Here is a 26,710-nt window from a genome sequence, read left to right as displayed (position 1 = left end):
TGGTGAGGCCGAACTATTAGCATTGCGCGAGTAATAATCCTCATTGTAGAAAGGTGCGTCGAAATCCAGACGCCGCCTGACCGAGGTCTGGTCTTTCGGCCGTACTTGTGGGCCGAGTCAATCAAACACTTGATGTCGTGGACTTAACCCTGTCGACGATGTTGTAGGGGCCGCGGGTGGTGTTGAAGATGTCTTCCTCCCAGGCTCAACTGGTGTTTTACAGTGGTCACATAACACCTTTGATCCATGAGCCTCGTCGGAACTTGACCTTGTCATAGGCTCATCGGCGGGTGGCCCCGATTGTTCCGCTGGTGGTGCATTCGAAAAGATATCGAGCTGTAGTCTTGTGCGACCATTCCGTTTATGGACATGTTGCACCGGTACGTATTCGGCCTTCCCTTTGTTTTTAGGAAGGTGAGCATCCACCATACCAATCGTCGTTGAAGGGAAAGGATTAACATCGACCGCCATCTTTTCCGGAAATTTCAACTTTCCTTTTTCGATCCAGCTTTGAATTGTGTCCCGGAACACAACACAATTATTGGTTGCATGCTTATTAGAATTATGATACTTGCAGTATATCTTTCCTTTTAATTCGTCGGCCTTAGGGATAGTATGTCCTGGCCGAAGCTTGATGATCTTTGCTGCCAATAACTGATCGAAAATTGCATCAGCTTTGGTGATATCAAAAGTGTATACTTTTGATGACTTACCCGTTTCCTCGGCGGTCAAACGGGTTTTGGCGTCTTTGGTATTTACTTGCGCCAAAGCCTTGCAAACATAAGGTTTGTCTATTATTATCTCGGCCGCGTCCACACTAACATACTGAGGGTCTTCACTTTCGACCGATGCATAGCTCACCGTGGGGTTCTTATACAACGTCCCCCGGGATGGTGACTTCGATATCTTTTCTTCTCGGAGCAGATAATCATATTGTTCGACATGTTGAGCAAGTTCGTACATATCCCGAATATTTGCCCCCAGAAACTTCTTTTTGTACTCCACGTCTAATCCGTTAAGGGCGATCCTGACGAACTCCACTTCGGGGAGTGGTACTCGGCACCAATTCCTGGCCGACTTAAACCTTGTTAAGTACTCCATTGGAGACTCGTCGGATGCTTGAGCCATCCTGGCCAAGGATGATACGGATATCTCCATCCCTGGCCGATAGAATTGTTCATGGAATTTTTCGACCAACTCTTCCCAACTCTGCACAGAATTGGGTGGAAGATTAATGTACCAGGCGAAAGCTGAACCTGTCAGTGAAAAATTAAACAAACGTAGTTTGTAGAAGTCGCTATTGACGTCTCCACACTGCGCTGTGAACCGAGCCACATGTTCTAATGAGGATAAAGACGACTCCCCGGCAAAGAGACTGAAATCAGGGATCTTAAATCCTCGTGGGTATTCAAACCTTTCTACATAAGCCGGGTATGGATGAATGAATTTTGGAAACTTCGGCCTTTTCTTCAGGGCCGAATCAATCATTCTCTGGACTTCGGTCATGTTTACGGAAACGGCTTCTTCTCCCTGGCTTGGTCCCTCGGATCTATTTCCTGGTCCACCTCTTCTTTCTAAGGTAATTGGTTGCGGTCGGGCGGGCCCTCTCTCGGCTGGTATTGGCACATTCATCGAAATCTGCCGAGGTGGGCCGACCTGGCCATCTTCGAAAGCTTTACTAACCAATAGTTCGAGCATTCTGGTTTGTGTATCGCTGTTACTACGTATTGCTTCTAGCAAATCATTCATCTTCTGACCGATCGACTGCTCGACCTGACGATATTGTTCCTCCAGTCGTCGCCGAAGGAATGTCCTCGTTGGTGGATCGGAACCTTCCCCACCATCGTCATCACAATCTTCCACAATCCCTTCCATGAACATTCCAGCTGTTTGATTCGGGACTGCGGGGTTGTAAGGTTGCCCGCCGAGACAGACTTCATTCTCTCGGCGTGTTACACTTGTGGCCTCGGGCGGCGCAATTATGATCGGATTTTTTGTAGAGTGCAAATCCTGCCCAAGGCCTTGCACTGGTAAGTCAGTTGTTGACTTTCCCATGGTTGTTTTCTGCTTCGTAGACCGTGTCTCAATGGTCATGAACTCCGAAGGTTTAGCACAATGGTCCCACTGGGCGTGCCAAAATGTTGACCCTAAAAAATTACAAAACCTACGTGGCGCGCAGGCTGAGTAACTAATAAGCTAACTACGTCCTTCGGTCGAATGCGGGGCGTGCCAACTCGTCGGCCGAGCCTGGCCGAGGAGTAAAATTTGTTGATGTAGCTTTGAGCGCGTTGCTGACTTCTTTAACTTGCAATTGCGACCGAGGAAGGAACACTCTCGGTCTCTGGGTTCTACAGCCTGAAGACAAGGCTGCTAATTCTGCGGAGTTCACAAATCGTCCGAGCCCGATTCGATCACTGTGATTATATTCGTGAGAGTATAAGCACGTCGAATCGAGACCAAGGTGTATGGGCACAGGTACTCGAACGTGATATATGTCTTGATGGTAAACGTAGTTCGGCCGTCGGAATGCCGAACCCTGAAACTTACCTGTGAGTATCCAATCATAAAACCACTCGGCGACCAGTACGCCGAGCAATGTGATTCGCAACACCTAACTATGCCGAGAAAGCTTAGCAAGGTGACCTCTGCCAACAAAGGTTCGAAAACCTTTCTCGACCGAGACTTGGATAGATAATCGGTCGACCTCGACGCAGTGCTGTTTATCCAAACTGAAGATGCTTCTCGGTCGGCTGATTCTACGGCAGCAGTGCTGTTTATCCAAACTGAAGGTGCTCGCCGGGCGCTTCCACAGTGCTGTTTATCCAAACTGAAGGTGTGTCGGCAGAAAAAGAAAAGGAAAAATCTCAAGATGTTGAGAGGTTTTGCACAGGGCAATTGTATGCTGATCTGAAGGTCCCCCGAATGTTGCATGATCTCGTGTATTTATAGTACCCCATTCCTTGAAACCTCCTCTGATTTGGATTGGGAGTCCTTGTCCCATTTCGATTCTGGTTCGAACAAACCTACTCCCACTGGGATTCTGAATCTTCCTCCCTTTGAGGCTTTATTTCTTGCTGGTCGAGAATCCTGGTCGCACCAGGATTTCCTCAATCCTGGTCGCACCAGGATTTCCTCAATCCTTCCTATTTATCTGGACCTCTTGAGATAGGATTCGGCTGACCCTGCCAGCTGGCTCGGGTTTTATTATCTGGCCCATAGCATCTGTTATTACCTTGGGCCGAGCACATCTGACTGCTCGGCCTGCCCAAGATATTTTGGGCCCAAACACGTATATATAAACAAATTATTGTATTATGAAGGATTGCTTGCTGTCATAATTTTGATGTGTGGTTAATTACATTATTATGAATTGCTTTCAGTCGGTTCGTATTAGGGTTTTCAATTTTTTAATAAATTGATTCAATTGTGGTGTGAATTATTTCTTGCCTAAACTTTTGTCAAAATTAATCATGCTAAATTATAGTCTTTTCAAACTATGATATTATTGGGGTATGACTCCATTAAAGTCTCATTAAAAGGAAATCCATTCATGTCAATAACCTGGGCTTGATAGACTTCCATAACTCCAAATATTATGAAATTCGATCATGTCGTAATATTTAATGGATTGTAGATGCTGGTATTTTTCCACGTTTTTGGGACAAGAAATGGATTTATGGTAAATTTTTAAGTGTGATACCATGTTGCTGGAATTCTGTAGAAGTCTGCAGAATAGTCTGTTTGTGATATTATTTTGATATATCAATGTAACTCATAAATTCATGAAATTTTAGTATGATCTACATTGAGATGTTTTTTTTTTTTAAATATGAAAATTTTCACGAGCATTGGTTTGAAAATGAATTATTGGTGATTTTTTAATCTCGAGACTGTACTGCAGAATTTATGCGGTTTCTACAGCACATTCCATTTATGGTTCCTGTCACATCCCGGCCCGGGACGGATCACTTCCCGAGCCCACTCCACCACCGTAGCACGATATTGTCCGCTTTGGGCTTACCATTCCCTCACGGTTTTGTTTTTGGGAACTCACAAGCAACTTCCTAGTGGGTCACCCATCATGGGATTGCTCTAGCCCCCTTATCGCTTAACTTCGGAGTTCCAACGGAACCCGAAGCCAGTGAGCTCCCAAAAGGCCTCGTACTAGGTAGGGATGGGAATATACATTTAAGGATCACTCCCTTGGGCGATGTGGGATGTTACAATCCACCCCCCTTAGGGGCCCGACATCCTCGTTGGCACACACGCGGCCAGGGTTGGGCTCTGATACCATATTGTCACATCCCTGCCTGAGGTGGATCACTTCCCGGGCCCTCTCCACCACCGTAGCACGATATTGTCCGCTTTGGGCTTACCATTCCCTCACAGTTTTGTTTTTGGGAACTCACGAGCAACTTCCAGTGGGTCACCTATCATGGGATTGCTCTAGCCCCCTTCTCGCTTAACTTCGGAGTTCCTACGGAACCCGAAGCCAGTGAGCTCCCAAAAGGTATCGCGCTAGGTAAGGATGGGAATATACATTTAAGGATCACTCCCCTGGGCGATGTGGGATGTTATAGTTCCAATATGTCCTTATTTTATGCAAATTCTCAATACTAATGAATTTTATAGACAAAACTGATTAAATTTTGATTTAAAGATGTATTGGTTTGTTTTGCTTAAACCAATGTTTTGTTTGGTCATCAATTCAAATTATGATGATAATTGTCTTTTGAGGGAAAATTGGAAAGTGGCATCAGTTTACTAATTGATCATTTTGGTACCTATTGAATAACTGAATAACCATGTTTCCTCTTTCGAGAACTCTATTGTTCAATGTCAATAACGACATATTTTTGTGTCTGATTGAATCTTTTGAGAATCATTGAATATCCAACAAAACAGTTATTTAATACTATTCTAAAGGATTATTTTGAAAAATCATAATTCTAATTTATATGGTGAATACTTTTGTCGCAATGGGAATTTCAGGAAATCACTCACCAATTATAAATTAGTATTATAGCAAATCATAAAGTACTTCTAACATATATTCATCTGGCCAAAGCTGTTGAAGCTATATGTATTTTGTGTATTTTATGTTTTGGCTAGCTATGCAGATATTTTCTTTGCATGATTAGTTTCTGCCCAAATGTGTAACAATCATGCAATTTGGAGTTGGTTCGATCTTCCACAACTCAACTACTTCCATGATGAATCTTGCAGAATCGAGAATGAGTATGTAAATTTGCCAATCTTTTGCCTTAATTTTATGTGAGTTCTAAATTGGATTAAAATTATTGTTGAAAAATTAATAATGTTGAGATATTTTTCCTTATATAAGCCTAATTGTGATACATATAGATTGGTTTATTATGTCCAAACCAACTATTTTGTGACTCAACAAATTTATTTAAGAAATTTTCATGTTTTGAGCATATTAAAGATTGTAAATTGGTTTTATTTAAATTATGATTAATTTTGAAATTTTGGTAGAGCTTACACTATCTTTATTGATTCAACTAGCCTATATTTTGTTATATGAAAACCACTTTCTCTAGTGTTTAATCTTGCAATTTTGAGTGTTTGCCCAAGTGGGAGATATGGCTTCACACTCATCAATTTTGCATGCTTTCAATAGTTATAGTTTTGGTAGATAAAACATACATTGTCATACTCGTTTATATTTTATTTGTTATATATGCAACTAATCTTGTAGGAAATTCAAGAAGGGTTAATGAGTATATTCTGCTCAAAAGTGTTTTGCTTATTAATTCTTGTATGTTGTTCAAGAAATTGGACTTGTGATTTATATGTGATTGATGGATAATTAATCTGCTCAAAAGTGTTTTCTTATTCAGTACAACTATAAATCAATGTATAGTGAAGCATGAAATTGACAAGATGGTATATACTTCATCTGCTCAAAAGTGTTGAAGCTATATACGTTTGCCCTTGTATTTTATGTTTTAGCTATGCAAACCTAATATAATTAGTTTCTGTCCAAAGATGATTCTAGAATTATATGCTTTTGATGCATTAGAAAACATTTAGTTAAAGTTTTCTATTTTTGTCAAATGTTAGATGAACAAAACTGACCAAATGATTTTGTATAGTTTTTCAGTCACAAGAGTCACTTCTGTACAAATATCTAGAATAAAGATGTTGAGCTTACAAATTTTATGTTTTAGATCCCATGACTAATGTTTTGCTAATGGGAGTATTTGAGAGGTATCTATTTCATTTTGTAGAAATTTACAAAGTTTTGTTTTACTCTCTTAATTAGTGGGAGTAATAATAATTTATCTATATATAATTTTGTCTCTATTAATCAGTGGGAGTAAGAGATTACCTTTTGTGTTAAAAAATTTGAAGTGTTAGTGGCTGATACTTTAAGAGTAAATTTTGTTCATAAGTTTTAATAAGAGGTTCTGATTTTGTAAATAGTATGTCGTATTTTACATGTTCTCTTATTATATTATAAATTGACAGAAAAGTTGGATTTTGTTACCAACGTTGTTGAGTTCTTTTGTGAACTACTTTTGTACTGAAATATATTTTCATATTTTCAGTTAGACTATTGTGAGCTAATGTTTTGACTATTAGCTCTTGATATCATGACTTTGTTAGTAACATAGTGCTTTGAGTTAAGTGTGCATGTAATCATAGAGTGCAAGGAACTGTGCAATGTGTGCCTTGCTTTTTGTGGTTCTGCACTTGATTCAAAAGTACAAGTTGCTAGGAAAAATTGGTTGCAAACTCATGAAGACTCAGTGATCACCACGAGTTCTTATCAAGACATCACATTGACATTCAAGTGGGAGAATGTAAAGTTCTGTGAATGGCAATGTGTGACAATTGGTTTACTTGAGGAACAAATCACTTGATTATTCAGTGATGTGCAATTCGAGTAAATTAAGAGTTCTAGTTAGGTAATAATTGTGGAGTCTTAAATCATTGCAGCTAATCTAGAAGAATCATCTAGAGGTTCAAATACAAAGATATTACATCATGCTAGGACTCAATCAAGGTGATAGGGTTAACCTTCTTAGCTGTTAATAGGCCGGCTAATAAGGAACCCTAATGGTATCTAAATACTAGGTTAAGTCCCTGCTTCCATACGTTGAATTCCTCATAATACTAAAACCTATTCATATAGTATAGGGATATTTTGGAGTATTGGAAGGAGAAGACAACCTAGACTTTATCAATGGCTTCATCTTCATAATCATGTCTTCCGAATTCTACAGATAAGTTCAATATAATTAGTCGATCTCTATTTCATATTGATTTGATTTATTTGTGATCCTAATGTCTTGTTGTTGTGATTTCAAAATATATCTTACAATTTTTGTACATAAAACATCCAACTTTGCATCAAAATCATCCAACTTTGTGATTTCCCAATGTATAATCTGTAGCAGGTCATCCTGTAACACTTCTCAGCCGCACGATGATATTTGACGGCCACATTTCGTTGGGCACAAAAGCCCAATGATAGGAGCATATTTATATTTTATTTCGTTGCATTTACTTAGTTAATTTCCATTTGTTACTGTAATTTTAATTATTTTCGTTTTCTTGTAGATCTAATTGGTAAAGTTAACAATTAGAGATCAAATGAAACAACTAGAAGCAATTTTGGACTTGGATTGGATAGCATAGGGACTCGATGATTTTGGAGTTTAAAATGTGTTAAACATGTGTTAAGATTTGGAGGAATTAAAATTGATGCTTGGAAGACAAGATATTGCACAAGTAAGAGGAGTCCTAGTTGGAGTGAAACATTATCTTATCATATCTTATCTTATCTTATCTCCACTTGCAAGAATGAGTCCCAATCACATCCCAACACTTTTCCAACTGTTTTCTTATAGTCCTAAAACAATTCAAACACATTTTCTTCCTTGGATTCAGCTAGTCCCCATTCATATTTAAAGTGTTGCAATCTTTTAACACAAGTGTGCCGCGCCTACCATTTATCCAGTGAAGTTGCTGAAATTTTCAAAGTTTTTCCTATCTTTGTTTCATAAAACGTGAATGTGATTTACTTATTTGGTATATAGAGAACTTTATTCTTGTACGATTTTATAAATAACACAGCAGAGCAAAAGAAATATAAAATAAGAGAGAGAGAGAGAGAGAGAGAGAGAGAGAGAGAGAGAGAGAGAGAGAGAGAGAGAGAGAGAGAGAGATGTAAACTAGATAAGGTGAAGAATTTGGCTAAGGATAACATTTAGAAAGGAAAAGGACAAGTAATTTCCTTGAACAAGAACAAACAGATTGCAATGAGAGAGAGGGGGATGATAAATATGAACAATCTGAGATGAGGATTAGGTATAAAAATGAAACAATATTAAAGAGATAAAGCAAAAAAAATGGCCAAGTTGCGTATATATAGGTTTCGCTTGGTTGTCAAATTCCGTAGAGCATGACTTACTGATTCTGCAGCAGATCAACGTTGAGACAATTTGCATGTCTGCATATATTTCTTTGTCCTAATGAGTTGGAATTCAATGACAACGTGCAATCAAATTTTTCTAGTTTTATGTTCCAGCTGTTGTATGCAGAACTGAAGGAGTCTTCGTTTTCATGTCCCTCAGAAAACCATTTGTTTTATTTTATTTTTTATTTTATGAACAAACGATATTATCTACATTAAGAAAGTGGCGTGTAAGTTAAGTTTTACAATGGACTAGCAATAATATGATTCAAATTTGTCTTTGGTGAGAATCGAACTTAACCTCTCACTAACTAGTGATGATGAATACCATTAAACCATAGTACTAAATGATCTAAAATAACCCTTTTAAAATTAAGAGTTAAAATTAATTGAAGCGATGATCTACGAAATAAAAATTTGTGGTTATTGGTCCTTCAACTTATTTTCTTATAAATCCCTTATGGATCAAATTTTTAATGATGTCAGTAAAAAAGATCATTACACCACATTGTGACAAGTTACTAATACTCATGACTTTAATTTAGAGACTAAAACTCCAATTAAACTAAATTTCAAGAATCAATGCTCCAATTATTATGTGACAAACTAATCTAATAGGAACCTCCAACCAAATAGAATTGGCTAAAAATCCTCCCGACAAGCAGATGTAAGAGTGGGCACTTGGATCCAAAACATGAATTAAATGGAACTGCACCAAATGGTTTGGTTTTTTCTATTTTAAAATGGTTTTGGTTTGAAGGCGGACCATGGAAAAATGGTTTTTTTTTTTTTTTTTGAACATCTAAAACCACATCAAAATCGAACCACACGGCAAAAAATAAATAATATTTAATTTAATATTAATATTATGTAGTTTATATTGTATGCTTTCTTTGTTTTATATTTTTAATGTAGTTTGTTACTTTTGTAAGCTTTGTAAGCTTTCTAAAATTTATAACAACTAACGTAATTTATAGTTTATATATTTGTATTATGTAGAGTGGCCAATTTGAATTCAAGCGTCGCCTATCTTACTCTTCAACCTTAATCCAGAACCACAACAAAAAGCTCCGATGCTATCTCAAGTTTCTAGTTCACAAGGTTTAGTGGCTTTCATCCATCGATTTCACTTTCACAAGGTCCAAGGTATTCCCGAGTATTGCCTTTTCAGGCCCGTTCACAAGCTGAAATTCCTTTTCAACCTTCGAAGAGTAAGTGTCCAAAAGGAAAGTGAAAGAAAAAGAGTTTAACAATGCAAAGTAGTGACTTGAAAGTTGAAAGCACCAAAACTCCTTTGTTGAATTGCATGAACAACTTATTTTTTCGGGTTGTACTACTATTGCTATAAGGCATTTTAATGTTGAAGCTTGTTTGAACCTTAGTTTCAGTATGGCAAACTTAACTTTTTCAATTGGGTTGTGCTAAAGTAATGTCATAAGACATTTTGATCTTGAATTTGAGTATGGTGATCATGAATTTTTTGTTTTTTTTTTTTTTTTTCAATTTGGTTGTAATAAAGCATTTAGTTTGCATATAGTTTGAAGCAGAAAACAAACCGTGTAAAATTGAACTGAACCACAAAAAATTTGATTTTAGTTTCGGTTTCACCCAAAACCGCACTTAGTTTACTTCTTAAGTGGAACGGAAAATATTGAGTTGGTAAAGAAAGACCTTCCCCAGCTAATCTAGTAGGAATCTCATACATAACTATATAATAAAATATGGTTTTTACTCTTTAGTTTTGTGTTATGAACCAGGCGATTTATTTTTAAATGATATTTTTCTGATAATTGAAGGAAGAAAATCATGCACTTGACTCTGTTGCTGTTGCAAGAGAATCCACATTTCGTCAAATTTTCTCCATATTTTTGTAAGTAAAATAAGTGAACATGCCATCTGGATTGCAGTTTTGCACGTTACACCTCCCTTCCTTTGGTCAAATGGATATATTCTACTCTCTAACTGCAGTGATTGTGGTTATCACTGCAGTTAGAGAAGTTTAAATTTTGAAATTTATATAGTAAATATATTAAACAACACTTATCTAACGACAATCATGTTTTGGTGATCATTAGAGTGGTGTGCAAAAACGCCTCTAGATTTTGGTTAACGTCTAGTTATAATTCTTTCCATGCTTATTGCTTAGTTGTATTGTCACATCCCGGCTCGGGACGGATCACTTCCTGGGCCCACTCTACCACCGTAGCACGATATTGTTCGCTTTGGGCTTACCATTCCCTCACGGTTTTGTTTTGGGAACTCACGAGCAACTTCCCAGTGGATCACCCATCATCGTTACACCTCCCTTCCTTTGGTCAAATGGATATATTCTACTCTCTAACTGCAGTGATTGCGGTTATCACTGCAGTTAGAGAAGTTTAAATTTTGAAATTTATATAGTAGATATATTAAACAACACTTATCTAACGACAATCATGTTTTGGTGATCATTAGAGTGGTGTGCAAAAACGCCTCTAGATTTTGGTTAACGTCTAGTTATAATTCTTTCCATGCTTATTGCTTAGTTGTATTGTCACATCCCGGCCCGGGACGGATCACTTCCTGGGCCCACTCTACCACCGTAGCACGATATTGTTCGTTTTGGGCTTACCATTCCCTCACGGTTTTGTTTTTGGGAACTCACGAGCAACTTCCCAGTGGATCACCCATCATGGGATTGCTCAAGCCCCCTTCTCGCTTAACTTCGGAGTTCCTACGGAACCCGAAGCCAGTGAGCTCCCAAAAGGCTTCGTGCTAGGTAGGGATGAGAATATACATTTAAGGATCACTCCCCTTAGCGATGCGAGCGATGTGGGATGTCACATGTATAATCAAGCGGGGCATGGAAAAAGACACTGAAATAATGGAATCAGACTAAACCCAGATTTTGTTATTTTTACAAATTCCTTTTGGAGGAGAGTTGAGAAAGGACACAGCTAGCAGTTGCATATGAGCCAATTTGGGGACGTAAATATTTCCACAAACTCCTTTCTTTATGCACATTCTTGTTTAATTTTATATTTTGATTCTCTTTAATTTATTTAATCCAAAAACCATAAATAAATAAGGGCATGCATAGAGAGAAAATGAGCGTATAGAAATCATTTCCGATAAATGTTATTTTGCTCTACACTAACAAATTTTGAAGACTAACTAGCTGAGTATGTCAAAGGATTTTGCTTCAATTAATATTTTTAAATCAAATATATTGTTAAAACACTCGTACCATTGAAGCCAAACCCCTAATCTCCAATAATAAGTTAAAAACTTAAAACTAATGGTATTTGAATTGGGGTGAGTGGAAGGAGATGGAATTCTGTTGGGAATTGAGATGGGTTTGGGCCTTGTATTTTCTTCAAGTGAGCCTAAAACTGACACAGTAGCAATTCAATCTGGATGACACAATCATTCAAGACACAGCCTTGTTAAATGAGAAATTTGGAAAAATAGTCAATTGTCTTAAATAGAATATTAGTCAACCATTATATTTTTTATAATTCTAACCAAAATTTGATGTGAAAATACTTAAAACACCTTTGTTGTTTCAAAATTGGCTTAAATGGTCCATGTGTTATAGTCATATGGCCAATTTAGTCCTCATGTTTTCGATTTAGCTAATTTAGTCATCGTGTTTGATCTGTTAGCCAATTATAGACATTTCATTCAATCTCTTTTAAAAAATTCATAAGAAAAATCATATGAGAAATAATTACCCTTTCTCTTTACAGAAGAATGCAAATCAATGAGAAATAAGACATATAAGAAATAAAACTTCCAATCTACAAATGATTAAGGTTGTGACATAAAAAAGAGAAGGGTAATGCTAGGAAGGAGGTTGGAGGGTTGGGACTAGAGGAGAATAATTTTTCTTTTAATTTTTAATTTTATTTCATTTTAAATCAAATAAATTATAATTTTATAAATAAGTTTATAATAATTTATAGAACTCTTTTACAGAAATTGGATAGAAATGTTCTTAATTAGCTAAGGGAGATAAACACAAGAATCAAATTGGCCAAGTTTAAAACAAGGGACCATTTTAACAATAAGCCTTGGAAATTGCTAAAACTATGTTCTGCAACGTCTATTCTTTCGTCCCAACCGGCATCAAACCAAAACGTCCGATTGATTCCACGATCATATGGCTAGCTTTTTATTGCTTTTGCTATAGATCTTCCAACGATCATTGAGGTTAGTGAAGCTTCGAAGCTCCAAAACCTCCTATTGACCCTAAAAACTACCAAACCTACGTGGTGCGCAGGCCAAACAATTAATAAGTTAACTATGTCATTCGGTTGTGTGTGGGGCGTGCCAACTCGTCGGCCGATGAGTAAAATGTGTTAATGTCGCGTTGGGCACGCTGTTGATTTCTTGATCTTGAAACTATGACCGAGGAAGGAACACGTCTCGGCCTTCAAGTCTAAAGCCTGAAGACAAGGCTGATAATTCTGCGAAGTTCAAAATCAAATTCGACTTTCAATATGCCAAATATAGTAACCTGTAACACCTCACTTTGCCGAGAAGGCTAATGAGATGACCTCTGCCAATAAGGATTCGAAAATCCTTCTTGACCAAGACTTGGATAGATAACCAGTCAGCCTTGACGCAATGCTGTTTATCCAAATTGAAGGTGCTCCGCGATCGGCTGATTCTACAGCAACAATGTTGTTTATCCAAACTGAAGATGTTCGCCGATTGCCTTCACAGTGCTATTTATCCAAACTGAATATGTGTTGGTGGAAAAAAAATTTCAAGGTTGTTGAGAGGTTTCGCGTAGAGCGGGAGTTTGTGCAGGACAGTTTGTGTGTTGAATGGGAGGGGGTCCTGAATGTTGTATGTGGCACTGGATTTATAGAAGCAAATGTTATGTGGTGCAGCTTCACACTAGTGTAGGATTTGATTTCAATTCAAACTCGTCAGCTAGGGTCCCAGTTAAAGATTTCTCAAGGTAAGCAATAGCCTATCTTTTAGATGCCATCATTATCTCCTTATTTCATGCAAATAATTAGCATGCAACAGCCTATCTGATGACCTCCACAATGCTGGAACCAAGGCATGCAAATAATCAGCATGCAAGTTTATCCCCTAGCCATGCATTCTTGCAGGACTCGGCAATAAATGGGGCACTGCCTCTAGTAATTTGAATGCAAATTTAACTCTTAATCTTTCCACCAAAATTGTCCAGGTGCAATCATGCATTTTCAAAAAACCAACTCGATCACATATTCCAGCCCTCCACGTCTATGCATGTGTCGACTAGAGAATTCCAAATGAATTGCAATTCTTTTCCTGACCATTGGTTATAATATAACCATTCTTCTTTAATATTATCCCATGCAGAAAAACCCATTTCCAAACAAACGCCAAGATATTGATCATATTCAGTCTAGATCAATTGATATATTATTAAAAGATAATATCATGATTAAAACCCCAATATATCCTTCGATAATAATTATCTTAACTAGTTTGTCATCCAACGGTTGAGAGCTATGTTCATCAACGGCCTTAATTGCACGAGTCGATAGTGTAAAATTGGGTCCAAGCACCTCCAAATTGGACCAACTAAATATTAAATCCTCCATCGCCCGATTGAGTCCTAATTTCTCTACACAACCGTTCTAAACTGAAAATCGTAATACCTGACTATCTTGTCAGGAGAATCAAAGAATTCAAATTCGATTTCTCAACCTTGTCTGCAATTGATTGCCACTGCAGCCATTTCTTCTTAGCTTCCCTGAATTCACACTTCCTAAATTTGTAGCGACGGCGAGGAGTTAATCGCAAGCACTGAAAGCGAAGAACAGAAAAGGATGGTACGGTGGAAGAAGATGAGGTAAAGCGTCACCTTCTTCTTCTCCCCTTGAGATTCTTGGCCGCTTCCTAGCACCGCTGCGTTTTGGAACTCTTTCTCATTCATTCATCCTTTTGTTTGTTTCCCAAGAAAATTTGTCAGAAAATTATATGAAACCTTGCGGCTTCGAATTTTGATTCGAAATTGATTGCAATGAGTTCAATTGAGTCTGAATATCAATTCTTAAGAGTTTTGCAGAAATTGGGTTGAAATTTTATGTTGGTAATTTTCAGTCAACAAGGACATTTTAAATATTTTTATGTCAAGTTTTGGTTAGAATTACAAATAAATTAAGGTAATTCACAACACTACCACAACTATGAATCGAACAACAATTCCCCCACTCTTCTCTTCCCTCCCCACTCTTCATTTAAATTTTGTTTAGATAAAAAATTATTAGTTTATTTTTATTTAATTAATTTTTTTTAATTCAATTAGGCAAGGAGTGGGCTTCTTGTCTGCCACGTTAGCATTTGATAAAAAAATAACATAAAGGTTAACATGAGTCTAAAATTGCAATGAATTCATAAGACGATGTATGACATTGTAATGTTTAAAAGATGAGGTATGAGATTGTGGTGCGACCTATAGTTAAGGTAGTTTTGTGTAATTTACCCAATTAGGGTACATTATAATGATCGGCTAAAATTCTGTTCATGGATCAAAGTTTGGCTATTTTTCCAAAGTTTCCATGTTAAACCCTAAACCCTATTCCGCATAAATGGACAAATCAGTTCACAACCAACATCCATTTTTGAGCACAAAATTTTCTGATCAACAATCTCTGGCTGGTGTTGCAAAGATATCAAAAGACAACAACAACATTGATTCACCAAGCTTCTATCTTTACATCATCGATGCCAAATCAGATTACATGAAAAATTGTACCTTAACAAATGCAAAAAAGCAAACTTTACAAACTCACTCACTGGATGATATTTACCTGCAATTTCTCTACTCCCCCTTGAAAAATTGCAAATTAAGTTCATACCAGCACACAGTAAGCATGAAATTAATCTGAAATGTGAACTTCATTTCCAAATTAACAAATTTAAGATGATCATAACCTTGAAAAAGATGAACCTATATCAAATCGCCAAGCGATTCTGCTTCCCGAGAGGCGTTTTGCAGAGATCAAACTGAGCAAGTAACTCAGGGTCTCTGAACCCAACAAGAAATTGGGCCAACCCTTCAAGAAACAGAGCCGCCTGAAACACGCTGGTGGCGCCAAGGATCTCCACAAGAACGCTCCTTCTCAGCCGATTCGCATCCACAAAAACCCCCACCAACTCCTCATTCTGCTCCGCCATAGCTTCCGCCACCGCCGCCTTCTGCAGACCGCTACCATAATCCCAATTCCTCCCCACGTGCTCCAAGAACCCGGCCTGAGCGTCCCTCGCGCGCGCCACCAGCGCCGGCACCATCAGCCTCAGCCCGCGCTCGACCTGCTCGAGCTTGCCCATCAGATCGTACGACGGGCTCCTCCACGCCGTCGCGATGTGCCACGGGCGGTCGAAGAGGACTTCGAGTTGGTCCCTGTCTCTGTCTTGGGCGTCGGCGAATTGAACGGTGAGGCTGTCGTTGTGGTACTCTTCATCGTCCTCGGAGTCGTTTTGTTTGAGGAAAAAGCGGAGGAGGTTGGTGAAGAGGTAGGGGTGGAGGTCGCCGAGGAAGAGGAAGGGCTTCTCGAGAGGGTTTCGCCAGTCGGGGTAAAGGAGCTGAGCGACGTCGTTTGCGGCGGCGAGGTCGAGGGCGTCGTAGTAGGATTGGAAGTGGCGATGGAGGGTTTCGACCTGAGTGGAGAGGTGAGTCAGGGACGAGTCGGACTCGGACATCGAGTTCTGAAGCGAAGGGAGGAGCGTGGTATTGAGTGTGTTGAACCAGTCGGCGTAGAAGTCTTTGAAATGGCGGTTGCCGCCGCTGCTGCCTCTTTTCTTCCGGCCAAAGAGACCTGCAATCAAGATTTGATTAATCGATTAGGATAATGACAGAGAAATGAACTTAGGAGATGAATTGATGTGGGTTTTCTGAGAGGGATAGGAAATTGGATTCAGAAATTACCTACGGCTTTGAGCATCTTGTGAGAAATTAATGGGTTTTCTGTGCTTTGTGTAGTTGTTGTAGTTGTGGGAAAGAAGAAGAAGAAGAAGACGAAGACGAAGGTTTCGTAGTTTGAGGAGGGAAATGTGAATTTTAGGATATACGGGGGTTTCGCTATTGGCCTTTACAAAATTTAAAGATGATTTGGGTTCCAAATATGAAATCTGTAAAACCTTCGGATAAGAGTAAAAAGGGAAGTGTGACAGTTTCTAAGTGGTTAGTTTGGACCCCACGCAATCTGACCCACGCAATCTGTAAAATGTTAATTTGCATGCGCTTATGTCCATGCGTCAGTGTTATCGAGTACTAAGAGTATGCAAATTTGATGGGTCACAAGAGTCACGACCCAAAGGGTTAGCCGAAGTTAACGTTTTCCCTTCCAGAGACACTTTGTCATTTTAAGCTTCTAAGAATTAAAATACTCTAATTTCCAGGACAAATTGTAATAGAGATGCTCTCACTAATTAAAATTAAATGTCTCAATTCATATTTAGTTGTCGTTTGTGATTTCGTATATTTCATTTTTTTTTCTTCTGATTTTTAGGAGTTTCAACTTTTTTTTTTTTTTTGGTAGAAAGCTGCTTTGCCGTGGTAAAATTGCATCTTATGTAAGCTCTCACTATATCAATAATTGTATAGCGAACAAATTAAATTTTCTTCGTAGAGTATTCTAACTTGTTATGAGCAAATTTACAGTGCTCTCATTACCGTAGGCAAAATACAAACTGCAAACGACTCCAACTAAAAACTTGGATATTTTTGGACTTACACCTCAAGGGTGTTTCAAAATTTTCAAACATGTTCCTTCACCAAACTCTAATAATTATTGGACATTCAATCCATTTATGTATGCTTCAATTAAACCCAAGCTTCTACTTGTTTTGTTGTTCAAGTAACATTTCCTTATCCAAACAAAAACATTACAAACTGAGATTTTTGTTTGGTTAACCGATAAAATGTGACTTAATGCGCCGGAAATACTTACGGCCAGTTTAGAATTGTTGTGGTTTTTTTTTGTTTTTTTTTTTTTTAAACTGTGTTACTGTTTTTTTTTAAGGATAATAAGCTATAAAATAAGCAATTGAGTATTTAACAAACTGTATTTTTAAATTTACTGTGAGTATGAAAAGTAATATGAAAGTATTTACTAAATTTTAGTGCAAAGATAAGATAATTGTATATAATAACAAAAATGAAGTGGTAATGGTGTGGTAGCAATGATAATGATGGTGGGGTGTGGTGCTTGGGATGTAGAGGTAACAATGGTGGTAGGGGCGGCCATAGTGACAGTAGCGGCGGTTGTGCCTATGGTGGTGGTCGTCGTGACGATGGTGGCATCAACGATAGTCGTGGCAATAGTGATGGTGATGGTGACTATGGTTGTGGTGGCAATGGAGGCGGTTATGATTGCCGTAGTGGTGGCAATAATGGTGGTAGTAATAGCACCGGAGGTATAAAGTTAGTGCTTGTGGTGATAGATGGTGACGGTCACTTTATTCTCTAAATATGAAATCATAACATCTATAATGTGTAACATTATAGAATATAGATCCTATCATTGTTGAAAATAACTCCACTTTTAATAAAAAGGGAGAACTATTTTTAAAATAAGCAGAATATTTTATTTGTACTTACCATTTTTTAATCTATACTATTATTAAGAAAACCCTCATTGTCAACGTTTTTTTTCCCTTTTTTCCTATTTTACCCTCACTTTTGATACACACTATTGACAAAGGATGGCAAAATAGTAATTTTGTACCTTTTGACAAAATGACAATCATATCCCTATTTTTCCTATTTTACCTTTTTTTTTTTTTTTTTTAAGATAATGACAATCATATTTTTCCAATTTTACCCTTACTTTTGATACACAATATTTACATAAGGAGAAAAAAATAGTAATTATGTAATATTAAAAAAAATATATGCACTTATTAAGAGAAATTGTTCACACACATACAAAGTGTGTTCTTTCAGCTAGTTAACTATAAAGTTAAACAGGTTTGAAAAAATTTAAACGGGGCCTTTAAATTCCCATGATGCACAGAACGCTGCCATATTAGCTGAGCCGTTATCCCCCAACGCCCCACCGACACAGACGGGTCAAACCCCACAACGTCCCATGCACTCATGCAGTTTATAAAAACCACTTCATCATTTCTCTCTCCACACATGTTTTCCTCTTGTTAAAAACAATTTGATCTTAATTGCCAAATGATGGCTAGTGGTAGGGGAATTCCTCTTATGGTCGTATTCCATACATTACTTTATGTGTTTAATTTATAGCATTGGTAAATAGCACGATGGTAGTTAGAAAAAAACTAAAATATTTTTGTAAATTTTTCTGGCTTTTAAAAAAATGGACAGCCACCGATTAGTCACCTCTTAAAAAAAAAAAAAAAAAAAAAACAATTTGTTCTTTTTTTTTTTTTGCTAGATTTCCATTTTCCAACCCAAAAAAAAAAAATGCAGTTTTAACAAACAAAACTAATGGAAAGATAAAACAACCAGCGTCAAAACAAAACAAATCAGAAAATTACCCAAAACTTCAACACCATTTCAAAACTTAAAAAAAATCTAACCGCAAAATCCATCCTCATAAATAACCCCATTTCTCTCCGTCCTCTCCATCTTTCTCTCTCCCCATCAATGGCCTCCAAGTCCACTTTACTAATCTCCACCTCTTTCCTCCTCTTCTTCTTCTCCACCACCACCACCCTTCGACTATGCTCCGCCTAAATCCTCGGAAACAATCTCGACTGTCCTCAATTCGACTCAGACTACATCGGTCGTTGGATCCACATCCGACAACTCCCCCCGTCCTTCAACATGGATCTCCTCTCCAATTGCTCCAGCTACCCTTTGTTCGACGACTTCTACCCTCACTTGGCCAACAATGGCCTCGACCAGAAAACCCATAATCTTTCTCACAGCTGGTACCGAACCGACCCGTTAATGTTGGAGCTTATTTTCCACCATCGGATGCTCGAATACCCATGTCTTGCCTCAGATCCCCAAATTGCCGACGCCGTCTACCTCCCCTACTACGCCGGCATTGACACCCTCCGCTATCTCTATAGCCCTAATTACAATTCCAGCTCCGAGCAGAGCCTCAATTTGTTCAATTTTTTGACCTGGGACGACCCGGTTTCTTGGTATAGGCACATGGGTCAAGACCATTTCTTGGTTTTGGCTCAACTCGCTATAGATTTCTCCCAGCTGCTGGGGAACAATCTGTCGCTATGGGGGACTTCACTGCTCAAATTGCCGTAGTTTTTTAATGTCACCGCTCTGACGGTGGAACGCGTGCCTGGCCATGGTAGGAACACGCTGTGCCTTTCCGACGTCGTTTCATCCGCCCAATTTGTCCTTATTGGAGACGTGGTTGCAGCGGGCGAGGTGGTTCCGCCGCACCACGCTTATGATGTTCACCGGCGGCGGTGGTGTTGGAAATAATCCGAACATTAGGAGGAGTATCAGGAACGAGTGTGAAAAGAACACCAAAGCAAATAATGCGACGTCAAACAACAATTTGGGGAGGTTTGGAAGTGGGGGTGCCGGGTACACAAAGATATGTGACATTGTGGATTGCTCCCATGGGATATGTGAGCATGACCCAATTAGGTTCATGAGGCCAATGTTGCAGGCTAGTTTCTGCTTGCAGCCTCCAGGTGACACCCTGACAAGGCAGTCCACATTCAACAGCATTGTGGCCGGCTGCATCCCCGTGTTCTTTGAGGACTCGTCCGCCAAAGCGCAGTACGAGTGCCACTTGCCGGAGGATTAGTACGGGGAGTTCTCGATGTTTATACCGAAGGAGGACGTGGTGTTCAAGGAAACTAGAGTTTTGGATGTGCTTAGGAGCATTCCTAGGGCTAGAGTGAGGAGGATGAGGGAGAAGGTGTTGGAGATGATGCCAAGAGTTATGTATAGAAGGCATGGGAGCTCAATGGGATTGAGAGCTAAGAAGGATGCTGTTGATCTTGCAATTGATGGTGTTTGAACAAGATTAAATCTAGAGTTTCAATTTAACCTAGGGTTTTCCCGATCAGTGACCAACTTGAATTTTACTTTTTAAATTTTTTTTTCCTTTCTTGGCATTGAAGTTATTGTAATTATTGATTATGTTGTACATATATTTAGTTATTTATGCAAGTGTAGTGCCACTTGATTAAAGTTAAAACACTACGTTTGGATGGAAATAAACTTAAAATTTTGATAAAAATCAGAATTTATAAATTAACATGCATCAATTCATTTCTTTGGATTCATAAATATTAAAATTTAGAATTAAAAAAAAAAAAAAGATTTTAGAACCTCAAATTCCTAAGTTTAAATTCCATACAAATAGATGTCATTTTTAAATTTTTATGAGTGAGTTTAAAAATAAAAGATTCTATGTTCAAATTCCATTATTTTTTTTTTTAAGTTAACCAAACAAGAAAATTCACAAATTCCAAAAAATAAAATTCTGTCATTTCAAAATTTCTTAATAATCTTAAATTTCTTCATCCAAACAAAATCTTAAGGAAAATGTTCGAAGATTTGGATTTGGCCAAATCAACTAGTGCAATGTGCTCCACCGTCTGCGCCAAGTTCAAATCCCGACCCTTGGATGATTAAACTTCAAATTATGCTATTATCATATTGTTTGTCAAAAACAGAAGCTTTGAAAAATGCTCAATTCAAACATGAGATGTAGAGTAGCTGTCTTCGTTGCAGTATTAGAATTGTTATTTTAGCCTTGGCTTGTGACTCAAGAAAAAGAAAACAAATAAATTATTGGAGCGACGAAAAACAATACAATCTTATTGAGGGTGCCAAAAACTAAAGAAAAACAAATGAAAGGGTGCTGATGGAGATTATGATGCAACAATACCTAATACATTTGGAACGTGATGCAAGAATTGCAAAACCGCGCTTCATACGGCTAGGACGACGTTCTTGTTCTGTATTGGCAGGAGGCGAGGTTTCGAGTTTCAACCCCATCTGAAAATGGTAGACGCCCAAGTCAGACCTGCTCCAAAACCGGCAGCTGCAATAGTATGGCCTGGTTTCACCTTCCCGCTTCTCACAGCTTCATCCAATGCCAACGGTATGGAACCAGCACTCGTGTTGCCATAGTTTGCCAAGTTTGAAATCACCTGTTCTGATGGGATTTGCATGCGAGTAGAAACCGCATCAAGGATCCTCTGGTTTGCCTGCATTATTGATTTGTCTTATCAGAACAAAATGTACTACGTCGCGTGTTTGCTGGGAAAACCTCAGGTCATTAAGAAGCTACCTTGAAGTGCTATATTCGTTCAAACTTCCCATTACGAAGAAAATGAAAATGTAAGCATTATTTCTCAATAGTGTACCAGTTTAGTTCACTGGACATATATGACAGGCTAGTATAGTATTGGAAATAAAAAATTATTAGGCTGAAGTTACTTGCCGTATATGTCTATTTTCCACGCCTAAATATTTTCTGAAATTTAACGTAATGTGGGAAAGAAATTGTAGTTCAATGATAATCGGTAGCTATAACTGATGGTAGAACAGAGAAATCGTTTAATCAGTAAAACCTGGGGTAAACTTTCCCAAAGATATCATTTGTCATACCTGATGGAGCAGTAACCAATCAATGCTAGATGCAGGGAGACCAGCCTTTGCAAGGGAATACTCAATTGACTGCGGCACAACACGCACAGCAAAGCGAAAGACCTCTTTACCGTTCATTTGAAGGCAGGAATATGAAGCTTGTCTTGGAGGGAAGCCTAGGACTGAACCATTAGAACCCAACTCATCGTCTGTTTCATTTTCTTTCAAGGCGGCATTTAGATGTCTGCAAAGAGAGTGATCGGTCAGTATCAGAAAAATACTGTACTTGCTCAAAAGGTGCATAAAACAAACATAGAAATTGAGAAAACGCAAACCTGTATCCTTCACCATCACTATGCACATCAAAAGAAAGCAAACCATCATCCTCACCATCGCAGGCCTACACAATTATGAAATTTCTGCTAAGTGCAATCAAATGTGTGGAATGAAATCTTTGCTAATAATTTATTCAATCAATTCTGGAAACGACAAATTAAGATAGTATGGTCTGAGTTTCTGAAAAATGGAGACAAAATTAACTGCCAAATAAAGCAAAGTTCAAAGTTAGAAGCTGAGAGGGACATCAATGCCCTTATATAGAAAACCAGTGCTTAGATTTATGCCAAAAATTCATTATGCAACGTAAACACACCTGTATTAATACAGCCCCAGCAGCATCCCCAAAGAGAATACACGTTCCTCTATCGGTCCAGTCAACAATCCGAGAAAGAGCATCAGCCCCAATAACAAGAACATTTTTAAATCCACCAGCTGCGGTTTGCACAATATAATTTAATCAATTAAACATGGGAAATAACAGTGGGCATCCTTAGAGCAAAGTAAACCAAGTCGTTACCCTTAATATGACAAGACGCTGATAGTAGACCCAAAATAAATCCACTACAAGCAGCTGTAATATCATACGCTAAAGGATTCCTTGCGCAGCCGAGTGCTTTCTGAACCTGAAATTACAATATAATACAAATTGAAAAAATGTAAGCATTTACCGTATTAATTAAACAACATAAGCACTAAGAGTTCGAATTTTTGCTTGAGCATTCATTAAAATGCGAAGCTCAACAACATCAATATTTAGCTCCACTTGCACTACACGGGTTTCTAACATGCAAAATAGAGTAACATTCAGTTGTTCGTTCTATATCACATGTGAATTGTGATCAATATAGTCCAGTATAGTTCACGTAGTTGGTCAAAGTTCGTGCCATGGAAAAAGCATAAAACTATATAAGCACAACAAACTTAATCAATAAAATAACCTACTAGGAACATAAAGAAGAGACCTTAAAAAGCTACAGTTTTTAAAAGTCAGCCGGCGGTAGTTCGACCAAATACTGAACAACCCAAAAAAAGCATGTCACATCTAGTACAAAACTCCAGTCCAGTCAAGATGAATCACACTAACGGGAACTCTTCTAAAGTTCTTAGACATAGATGCCCACAAGGATACGAGAATCTACTTCTGTCTGAAATAGAACCCCTTTATAAATTAATGAAACTTGCAATGATCTGTTACTTTTTATTTTTCTTCTACATAACAAATAAACACACACCTAGATAGATGAATTTTGTTCATCATCTAAAGATCTATAAGCCCCAAAAAACATGGAGAATAAAAAATAATAGGAATCAATATTGGCAAAACAATCATATAATGCATACCACCGTGAAGCTCAATCCCTTTTTCTTTTTAAATCCTGACGACTTAATCCAGATACCACCCAATGATCTACATACCTTAGGGGCACAGCCAAAGATATCATCAGGCGTAGATGTGCACACCAAGATTAGGTCCACATCATCAACATCAACCTGTGCCATCTCAAGAGCTTTATGTGCTGCCTCGGCCGCTAACGTTGTCAGGCTCTCTTTGCCTGTAATTTTACAAGAAGAATGTCATTATATAGAATGGGTAACATAAAATATCCACTAGACCTAAAAATGAGCACGAGAACAGAGACACATAATTGACTAAAATAAGTGTTCAGATAAAAGGTAAAAGCATTCAAATATCCAGTACAACATAGGAAAGTCCCTCTTAGGCTCTTACACATCTTACACTACCAGCATTAATCAGGTCAAACCTCGCCATATGCTTATAGTTTCAATTGCCCGAATGGTGAAGCCATGGTACTATGTAACAGATTTTGTTCAATAGCGACAGAAAGAAGGTCATACAAACCGCTACTTGACGAACCTCATCCTATGCAAGATTCAAATCATCAACCTGAGAGGTCCAACAGATTGGTTCCTCTTGTAATGCAGTCCATATGCACCACAAGTATGAGACTATGAAGCTGAATTTCCTAAGTTAAACTCATAGCATGTGATTCAAAAAAAGAGGCTCGACACAGGCTAAGCTACCTCAAACTGTTTACCAAATTTATGACATTATCATGCACAAAAAAGTATGACCTGACCTGAAATAACTCGTCGATTACGAATCCCAGTGCGAACGGATATCCATTCATCGTTAGTATCTACTACTTTCGCAAGATCATCATTTGAAATCTTAAGACTGGGTACTGCTGAGCCGCATCCAATTAACTTGCAGCCTTTACTGGCAAGCCTGAAATAAAATATAGATTATTAAGATCAGACAGAATATCATTTACCAGCTTGTATTCATACCCCCCATTTAACCAAAATGCAATCCCAGTACTGACAGTGGCTCTGGGCAAAGGCACTCTGTGTATTACGTAAAACACATAGCAGTGGCTACGGTCCAACCTGGGATAGCTTTAACCAAGAACAATTATAATTAGATGCAGGAGACAATTTTAAAAGATCCATCTAAAACCATGGGCCACTGGTAGGAATTAAATTTTAGATTTTACAAAAACAGAAATAAACAACCAATTCATTCAGGACAAAGTTCAATAACACATAGGCATTCAATAAAGGAATTTGGTAATTTGGTCATGTTCTACATTTAGCACCCTTTACCAAGCCATTAAAGAAGATAGCTACAAAGCGCAAAGACAATCCAAATGCAAGAAAAGGAAAAAAAACCTTAATTTGATAAACAAATTTTTTTCTGGGGTTCATAAGATAACCAGACGACAATGGCAAGAAAGAGTCACTTTAAGTGGGTCTACAAAAGTGGTAAACTGATAAGATAAACTTTTAGTTTTGTTCATGATTATTGCCTTTATTTCCCTTCCATCATCCAAAACATTCCCTTATTTTAAGTGGGAGAGAGAGCAGACGGATGGCAAAGCCATTGGAAGAACGGTGATACAAGCAACCTTTAAAACCAATACAAAACCTCATCTAGAAGTATCATCAAAAGGAAATCTAATATTTTTGCCAAATACTGATTCACCTAAGCTCATGCCTGTAATCCAACTTACATCAATGAAAACGCTTCTAACTTAGTTGCATCCTCTAGTTAGTCCTAAAATTTATTTGTTAGACAGTTACTTTATTGTGCCTTAATCATCTATGTATATGTATACTTTCCCAAATTTTAGCCTTAAATTGATTGTAGTTACTAAAAAGTCGGCTTGATTTTGGATCGGTTGTAGCTGGCTTCGTAGCTTAAGCCTTGTAAATCCTACTGCAATGGAGATGAATAAGATCATCCAATTCCAAATCCTCAGTGATAATATATCCGAACCAAAATTTAAAAACTTCGTGCAGCACAAGTTTACACATGGGAATTTATTCCCCATCCCCTTCATACAGAAAATGGCTATGCACTGGCATGCTATTGCCAACCACAACTCGAATCCTACTTATCGAAACAAATCTAGCATATACAAGTAAAACCAGAAAGCTAAAGAACTTTATGACTAAATGCAAATCATGAAGCTTTCCAACAAAGATAATAAATCAAATGCAAAATCCAACATGCAAAACAATAAGGGGCAATATCACCAAAAAAAAAAAAAAATGAAAGAATGGAGATTGAACTCACTTGGGTGATCGAGATTCAGAAGCGGAAGCTCCAACATGCTTCTCTGCGCCTTCAAAAATGCTGGAGCAGAATACCCTCTTGGAGATTCCCTCAGGGGAACGAAACCCAGATCCAAAAATGCGTATTGAAGGCTGAATCTTCCTCCTCTGGCTCGGAACTGTAGGAGCAGTGAAGAACCCAGATGCATTGGTGGCCATTTATTTAAACCCACAAAGCAAAATTTCAGACCCACAAAAAAATATGCAGAGCCGGAGAGAGATTGAATTCAGGTAATGTATGAGAACCAGAAGCATGCGATGAATGGAGTAAACAAAGCCCATGAGAGGAAAAGATCAACAGCTATGGCGGAGAGACAGAGAGACAGAGTGGTATCAGAAGATCCTTCTTTCTTCGGAGGGTCCAAGGCAAGATTGATAGATAGAGACAAAGACGAAATTTTAAAAAAGAAATGAATAGTCTTTTTGGGCGATTATGTCCAACCCAATTGAGCAAACTCCAACGCATTCATTTTTTTCTCTCTAAAAGTTATTAGCAGGGGGAGGAGAGAGAAAGGCAGCCTTTCGAGATGTTGTTCTACAACATAATTTTAAAGGGTAATGAAGGTTTTGACACAACCAAAGAAAGTGGTAGCAAATTTGTAGAGACTAACTTATACGAAATGAACAAATTTAGTGTCATTGTAACATATTGATTAAAAAATACGATGTTTTGTGTGAGTTTATTTTGACATTATATTGTATTATAAGATTAGACGGAAGTGAACGATAAATTATTTTTGGAAACTAACATG

At 38.0% G+C, this 26,710-nt stretch overlaps 2 protein-coding genes and 1 pseudogene across 2 annotated transcripts; 1 reads left to right on the top strand and 2 right to left on the bottom strand.

The window, feature by feature from the left end:
• Positions 1-15,017: 15,017 nt before the first annotated feature.
• LOC137711472 (protein INAPERTURATE POLLEN1) lies at positions 15,018-16,541 on the bottom strand. Its single transcript, XM_068450719.1, has 2 exons — positions 16,359-16,541; positions 15,018-16,248 (listed from the first exon to the last, which is right to left on the bottom strand). The coding sequence occupies exons 1-2, from the start codon at positions 16,372-16,374 to the stop codon at positions 15,386-15,388; spliced, it is 879 nt and encodes a 292-aa protein (XP_068306820.1). The 5' UTR covers positions 16,375-16,541; the 3' UTR covers positions 15,018-15,385.
• Positions 16,542-16,554: 13 nt separating this feature from the next.
• Positions 16,555-20,594, top strand: LOC137709982 (probable xyloglucan galactosyltransferase GT19; annotated as a pseudogene).
• Positions 20,595-21,165: 571 nt separating this feature from the next.
• Positions 21,166-26,464, bottom strand: LOC137710787 (beta-ketoacyl-[acyl-carrier-protein] synthase III, chloroplastic-like). Its single transcript, XM_068449914.1, has 8 exons — positions 25,921-26,464; positions 24,422-24,570; positions 23,739-23,875; positions 22,840-22,945; positions 22,636-22,754; positions 22,319-22,383; positions 22,005-22,227; positions 21,166-21,601 (listed from the first exon to the last, which is right to left on the bottom strand). Exons 1-8 carry the CDS (start codon positions 26,115-26,117, stop codon positions 21,380-21,382), a joined length of 1,218 nt encoding a protein of 405 aa, XP_068306015.1. The 5' UTR covers positions 26,118-26,464; the 3' UTR covers positions 21,166-21,379.
• Between the last annotated feature and the right edge of the window lie 246 nt (positions 26,465-26,710).

Source organism: Pyrus communis, chromosome 12 (genome assembly GCF_963583255.1).
Source record: "Pyrus communis chromosome 12, drPyrComm1.1, whole genome shotgun sequence".
Lineage (NCBI taxonomy): Eukaryota > Viridiplantae > Streptophyta > Magnoliopsida > Rosales > Rosaceae > Pyrus > Pyrus communis.
Note: the sequence above shows the minus strand (reverse complement) of the source record. Positions and strands in the feature narration are given on the sequence as shown.